This window comes from Drosophila erecta, unplaced genomic scaffold (genome assembly GCF_003286155.1).
Source record: "Drosophila erecta strain 14021-0224.00,06,07 unplaced genomic scaffold, DereRS2 tig00000219-arrow-pilon, whole genome shotgun sequence".
NCBI lineage: Eukaryota > Metazoa > Arthropoda > Insecta > Diptera > Drosophilidae > Drosophila > Drosophila erecta.
The window spans coordinates 336,387-344,446 of NW_020825213.1; the positions used below are offsets into that span (position 1 = coordinate 336,387).

At 33.7% G+C, this 8,060-nt stretch overlaps 1 protein-coding gene across 1 annotated transcript in view; it reads left to right on the forward strand.

Annotated features, from left to right (window-relative positions):
- The window catches only part of LOC113564595 (NADH-ubiquinone oxidoreductase chain 1-like), a gene marked incomplete at its 3' end in the record, with an annotated part of 44,863 nt that extends 40,589 nt beyond the window's left edge, over nt 1–4,274 (forward strand). Inside the window, 2 exon segments of the mRNA XM_026982805.1 lie at nt 3,530–3,633; nt 3,635–4,274. Coding sequence (XP_026838606.1) covers nt 3,530–3,633; nt 3,635–4,274 — 744 coding nt within the window.
- Between the last annotated feature and the right edge of the window lie 3,786 nt (nt 4,275–8,060).

The following is an 8,060-nucleotide window of genomic DNA, read 5'->3' on the forward strand; positions in this document are numbered from 1 at the left end:
TATTGATTGGGTCAGGGAAGGATAAGGGTGGCACTGCATTACACAAAAACAAAAAGTTCAGGTGCCATGGATGAGCGCGAGGGGAAGTGACGCGGGCCGGCAAGACGACGCGAGGCTGCCGAGGGCGTGAGAACGAGGTGGGGCTCTTACTGCCGCAAGTTGGCTTCCGGGGCCTCTTGGGTCCAGGGCCAGCCACCCCGGAGCATGAAGGGGCATCCATGACGGTGGAGCTGCAATCGAAGGAGAGGATTGGTAAAGATGGCGGAAAATTTACACATAAAACCGTAATACATACCTCCATTGAGCTGCAACACCGAAAGCACATGTTGAGAAAATCGGGATGGGGGCGCTGCGATAGCGGTGGTCGATTGATAGGGAACAAAAATACTCGATACACATAGATTTTCGACACGCGGCCACACAATTGGCAACAATCGGCACAACATGGCAACCCCGGAATATCGACGTAAAAAGGAAGTAGCAACGCCGGCCACCAATATCGATAACTCAATAATCGATCGTGGTGAGGTTCGGTGGAGTTGCCGGATACGAAAGGGTGCGGAATTCAAAAGGAGGCGGGAAGTTTAAGTACAGAGCTAGTGACGAGGAGCAGACGGCAGCAGATGAAGGAAGCTGGAGAAGGGCGCGAGGATCAAGATGCCGAGTCAAGATGCTGAACGACGGGGTCTACCAGGCTGAGACTGCCGGGCTGAGATTAAGGAAGCGCAGGTCGACAAGAGGAGCCAGGACCTATATGGAGAATCAAGATGCCACGTCAAGACGCTTAAGGACAGGGTCTACTAGGCTGAGACGCCAAGGCTGAGATCAGGAAGATACAGGACAACGGAAGGAGGCTGGAGAAGGGCGCGAGGAGGTTCGAGATGCAAAGTCAAGACGCTAAACGACGGGGTCTACTAGGCTGAGACTGCCAGGCTGAGAACAAAAGGCGCAGGGTCGACGAGAGGAGAGACGAGGAAACTGCCTATGCGAGGAGACACCGAAGCGGAGGACTGCCGGAGGCTCCATCTTTTCAAAACTTCCGAAGGAAGAGGGAGATGTGAGGAGTCTTAAAATAAATCGAGGTGCAGGAGAGCTGCCTAGCAACAGCGGAGAAGGCTGGAATATAGAAGGAGTCAAGGGCAACCAGGCCAAACGGGAAATAATGGACCTTGGACCCGAGTAAAGCGGAGCGACCGCGAACTAACGGTACCGCGCTGGACCTTGGACTCAAGCCGGCCAACGGTACAGAGGTCGAACGGTAACGGTGCGGACTTTGGACAAACACAAAAAGGAAGCACCGTGAACTAACGGGACCTGGGTCGGACCTTGTACCCAAGCGGCCGTGCGCAAAAGGGGGAAATAACAGGATTTCCGCGGCCTATAAAAGGAACTGCGCAGACGCAGCTCGGGACAGTCAGCTAAACACGCGGAAGTCATACGTGCAAGAGGATAATCGGGCGGCTTGTCAGCTAAACACGCGGAAGTCATATGTGAAAGCGGTTAATCAATCAGTCAGGGAGAATACGCCAGAGTTCGCAAGGAGCTGTGCCCCGGGGCAAGTGAATTTGCAATGAGAACGCGAGCGGCGCAGGAGGACGGTCCCTGAGAGTGGAAACAAGGCGCGATCAGAAGGGTCAGTGGAGTCATTGGTCGGTCAAGGTGGTCCGGACTCACGGACGATACACCTTCCCACCATAACATCCTAAGCCCCAGTCGAGCCGACACGGTCGTGAAGCAAAGGAAGGACAACGAGAGAGCGACACCGCGCAGCCGACGGCGATAACCAGGAATCTGTCATTAAAGAAGTTTGCAATAAAGCTGTTATAACCTAAACTCTGTCATCTCTTTGGTCGGGCAATAACACAATTCATAAATTTGGTGGGACGAACACATGAACTCTCTGAGCTAGCCGTTGCAATTCGTAGCGAGCAAAACTAAGGAAAAGCAGTTCGTTACAATACCTTCATCAAGCTGCAACACCGGAACCACATGTGGAGGAAATCGGGATGAAGGCGCTGAGATAGCGGCGGTCGATCAATAGGAAAAACTACTGGATACACATGAAGCTTACAACACGCGGTCACACTATGGTAAGCAACCGATTCGAAATGGCAAACGCTTGGAACAACGATACGACACGGAAGCGGCCGCCTATATCGATAAAACGATCGTGTTGAGTTTCGGTGGAGTTGCCAGAAACAAAGGTGGTGAACTTCAAAGGAAGGGGGCAAGTTTAAATACAGAGCTGGTGACGAAGAGCAGACGGCAAGAGAAGATGGGAGGCAGAAAAAGAGCGGTAGGATTGAGATGTTACTTCAAGACACTAAACGACAGGGTCTACTAGGCTGAGAGAGCAAGGCTGAGATGAATGGAATCTAAAAACGGGCGCAAGGAAGTTCGAGATGCCAAGTCGACATGCTGATCGACGGGGTCTAATTTGCTGATACTGCCAGCCTGAGAACAAAGAGCGCAGTGTCGACGAGGAGCTAACTATGAGAGATAGCCAGGAGGAACCCCCAGGTGGAGGATCGCCGAGAAAACACCACTATTTTAAAACTTCTATAGGAAGCGGAAGATGTGAGGAGTCTTAAAATTCCATACAAATCGAGGTGCAGAAGAGCTGCCTAGCAACAGCGAAGAAGGCTTAAACGCAGGAGAAGGTCAAGGGCAGCCAGGTCAAACGGGAAATAATGGACCCCGGACCCCAACTAAGCAGAAAGACGCTGCTACGGTACGGCGCTGGACCTTGGACTCGAGTCAGCGAAGGGCAACGGTGTGCACAAAGAGGGACAGTGCAAAGCAAGAGGGACGCAGTGAATAAGGGACGACACACTTTGCGGCCCCGCCACCATAACATCCTAGATCTCATCCGAGCCGGATCGGGGACCGCTGTCAAGCACGCCGCAGGACGATGAAGGAGTGGTCTAACAATATAGCTAACTTAATCTGAAACCCTGTTTTCTACTTGGTCGGGCAATCACACAAAACATAAATTTGGTTGGGCGAACAAACAAACTCTATGAACTAGCCGTTGCAATTCGTAGCAAGCAGAACCAAGAAAAATAGTTCTTTACAATGCATATGATTGGCTCCGATTTTCCTTTTTTTGGTATCATCGTTAATACAGCATACATTCATTGAGAGGGAAGGTGATGGATTCATTGGATGGAGCATTGTGGTAAATAAGAGAACAAGGAACAGTTTTCACTTCTTAGGCGAAGCCTTGGCAATTCTACTGTCAAGGCCGTCGAAGCCCGGAGATTATCTATGTTTCTTTTTTCCTTTACCAGAGGTTGTAGCCGTTCAAATTTTAAGTCTGTTCGACTTTTAAATTCTTACATGATCTGAGTTCAAACCGGTGTAAGCCAGGTTGGTTTCTATCTTTAAAAAATTATAATATTTTAGTACGAAAGGACCAAATATTAAAATAATTATATTTTTACATATGAATATTATTAATATATAAACTATTTTGGCAGATTAGTGCAATAAATTTAGAATTTATTTATGTGATTTTTATTACAAATAGTACTTGTTTTATATAGAATTTATTTTATCATTAATCAGAAGTTTATTATTAATTGTTTGTGTCTTAGTAAGTGTAGCTTTTTTAACTTTATTAGAACGTAAAGTTTTATTATTTTTTTGTTTGAATATGTATGCCGTTTTTTGTAAAATTATACTCATTTAATTTAGGGGGGTTGTTTTTTTTATGTTGTACAAGTTTAGGATTAATTTTGCTATTAGGAGGTTTACGAGCTGTAGCTCAAACTATTTCTTATGAAGTAAGATTAGCTTTAATTATATTATCTTTTATTTTTTTAATTGGTAGATATAATATAATTTATTTTTTTTATTATCAAATTTATATATGATTTTTAATTATTTTATTTCCTATAGGGTTGGTTTGATTAACAATTTCGTTAGCTGAAACTAATCGAACACCTTTTGATTTTGCTGAAGGAGAATCAGAATTGGTTTCTGGATTTAATGTAGAATATAGAAGAGGAGGATTTGCTTTAATTTTTATAGCAGAATACGCTAGAATTTTATTTATAAGAATGTTATTTTGTGTAATTTTTTTAGGATGTGATGTATTTAATTTAATATTTTATGTAAAATTAACTTTTATTTCATTTTTATTTATTTGAGCTCGGGGAACTTTGCCTCGATTTCGTTATGATAAATTAATATATTTAGCTTGAAAATGTTTTTTATCATTTTCTTTAAATTATTTATTATTTTTTATTGGGTTTAAAATTTTGTTGTTTTCTTTTTTATTATGAATTATTTTTAGTATAAAAGTTAATAGAAAATTAAATTCTATCTTATGTTTTCAAAACATATGCTTGTTCAAGCTCATTAACTTATTAATAATTATTTTAATAATTTATCTCATCATTTTGTAATTAAAGGATTAATTAAGTAGTATAAAAAATAAATAATAGTTAAAATTTGACCAATTAGTACATAAGGTTCTTCTACAGGTCGAGCTCCAATTCAGGTTAATAAAATTACTGTTACTAATATAGATCAAAATAAAATTTGGTTAATAGGATAAAATTGGATTCCTCGAAATTTTCTTAAATTATAAAAAGGTAAAATTATTAAAATTGCAATTGATAAAACTAATGCGATAACTCCTCCTAATTTATTAGGAATTGATCGTAAAATAGCGTATGCGAATAAAAAATACCATTCTGGTTGAATGTGAGCTGGTGTTACTAAAGGGTTAGCTGGGATAAAATTATCAGGAGCTCCTAATAAATTTGGTCTAATTAATACTAATGAAATTAAAATGAAAATTATAATAATAAATCCTACAATATCTTTAAATGTAAAATATGGGTGAAAAGGAATTTTATCAATATTAGAATTTAATCCAATAGGATTATTAGATCCTGTTTGGTGAAGAAATAATAAATGAATTATTGTTATAGCTAAAACAATAAAAGGTAAAATAAAATGGAATGTAAAAAATCGAGTTAGAGTAGCGTTATCAACAGCGAATCCTCCCCATAACCATTGAACTAAATCTATACCTAAATAAGGGATAGCTGATAGTAAATTAGTAATTACAGTAGCTCCTCAAAATGTCTCCAAGGCAATACATAGGCAATTTTGAATAATTAAACAAAGTCCTAATAATGATCCAAAATTTCATCATCTTGAAATATTAATAGGAGCTGGTAAATCAACTAAAGCATTATTAGCAATTTTAAATAAAGGGTGGGAATTTCGTAAAGGTTTAAACATAAATTATGATATTATTCGAATAGGTCCTTTAAATAATTTAGTAATTTTCACTACTACAATTAAAGTGATTAGTAAATAATTTATTAATAAAATTGTTACAAAATTTGTTGGGAAATTATATAATTTATTTAACGATAAAGAATTTTCTGTAAAATAAGAATTTATATTTATAATAGATTCTATTTCATTATTTATTAAAAATAATGAAATAGAAGTTTTATCAATAATAAATGATAAAATTAACATAAATAGTATAATAAATAATGAAAATAAAATTAATTTAATTGATAAATTAAATATTTCGTTAGATTTCATAAATAAAACTAAATAAATAAAACCTCATAAAGAAATTAAAAATAAAATATAAGAATATCAAAAACTTTTAGTTATTAATCCTGAAATTAAGCATACAAAAATTGTTTGAATTAATAAGGTTAGCCCTAATGCTAATGGATGAACTATATTTAAAAAAATAAAAGAAGTAGTAATAATTAATGAATAAAGTATTAATTGAATAATTTCAAGAGGTAGTTTATTTAAAATATTAATTTTGGGGATTAATGAAAAAGAAAATTCTTTTCTCTTGAAGTTTTAAAAGAAATAATCTTATTTTTGATTTACAAGACCAATGTTTTTATTAAACTATTAAAACTAATGATTATAATTTTATATTGAAGTTTACCTATAATTTTATTTATTTTAGGTTTATTTTGTTTTGTTTCTAATCGAAAACATTTACTTTCAATACTTTTAAGTTTAGAATTTATTGTTTTAATTTTATTTTTTATATTATTTATTTATTTAAATATATTAAATTATGAAAATTATTTTAGAATAATATTTTTAACTTTTAGAGTATGTGAAGGAGCTTTAGGTTTATCAATTTTAGTTTCTATAATTCGTACTCATGGTAATGATTATTTTCAATCTTTTAGAATTATATAATGTTAAAAATTATTTTTTTTTTATTATTTTTAAGTCCTATTTGTTTTATTAATAATATATATTGAATGGTGCAGATTATATTATTTTTTATTAGATTTATTTTTTTATTAATAAATAATTTTATAAATTATTGATCAGAATTTATTTTATATATTTATAATATATAATATATTTTATTATTATTATTAATTTTAACTTTTTCTAGAATAAGTTTGTTTATATTTTATTTATTTTTTGAAAGAAGATTAATTCCTACTCTATTTTTAATTTTAGGATGAGGGTATCAACCTGAGCGATTGCAAGCTGGTGTTTATTTATTATTTTATACTTTATTAGTTTCTTTACCTATATTAATTGGTATTTTTTATTTAATAAATCAAACAGGGTCAATAAATTTTTATTTAATAAATAATTTTATATTTAATTATGATTTACTATATTTTTGTTTATTAAGAGCATTTTTAGTAAAAATACCTATATTTTTAGTTCATTTATGATTACCTAAGGCTCATGTTGAAGCTCCAGTTTCAGGGTCTATAATTTTAGCTGGTATTATATTAAAATTAGGAGGGTATGGTTTATTACGAGTTCTTTTTTTTTTACAATCTATAAATTTGAAATATAGATTTGTTTGAATTAGAATTAGATTAGTAGGAGGTGTATTAGTTAGATTAGTTTGTTTACGTCAAACTGATTTAAAAGCTTTAATTGCTTATTCATCGGTTGCTCATATAGGTATTGTTTTATCTGGTTTATTAACAATAACTTATTGAGGGTTATGTGGTTCTTATACTTTAATAATTGCTCATGGATTATGTTCTTCCGGATTATTTTGTTTAGCTAATATTTCTTATGAACGGTTAGGAAGACGAAGAATATTAATTAATAAAGGTTTATTAAATTTTATACCTGCTATAACTTTATGATGATTTTTATTAAGATCAGCTAATATAGCAGCTTCTACAACATTAAATTCAATATGATAAAATTCTTAATTAAATAGAATTGTTTCTTGATCTTGAATTTCCATAATTATATTATCTTTTTTTTAGAGCAGCGTATACTTTATATTTATATTCTTTTAGACAACATGGAAAATTATTTTCTGGGGCATATTCTTTTAGAAGAGGTAAAATTCGTGAATATTTGTTAATATTATTACATTGGTTACCTTTAAATTTATTGATTTTAAAAAGAGAGTCGTGTATATTATGATTATATTTAAATAGTTTAAAAAAAATACTAATTTGTGGTGTTAGTGATATGAAATTATTCATTTTAGATCGTGAAATATTTATCAATTTGTAGAATTAGATTTATTTATTTAATTTCTATTAGTTTAATTAATTATGTATACTATTTATTAATAGACATGAAATATACTTTTATACTATATAGATAATTATTTATTTATTAATAATAAATTAACCTCCTCATCAATAAATCGTTATATATAAAAATAATCAAACTACATCAACAAAATGTCAATATCATGCAGCTGCTTCAAAACCAAAATGGTGATTTTTTGAAAAATGATTATTTAAATGACGAAGTAAACAAATTAATAAAAAAGTTGTTCCGATTAGTACATGAATTCCATGAAATCCTGTAGCTATATAAAAAGTTGATCCATAAACTGAATCAGCAATATATTCATAAGCTTGAAGAATTGAAAAGTAAACTCCTAATACAAACAAACAAACAACTCCTCGAACAAACAAACTCTATGAACTAGCCGTTGCAATTCGTAGCGAGCAGAACCAAGAGAAATAGTTCGTTACAGTGCATATGATCTCCGATTTTCCTTTTTTTGGTATCATCGTTATTACAGCATACATTCATTGAGAGGGGAAGTGATG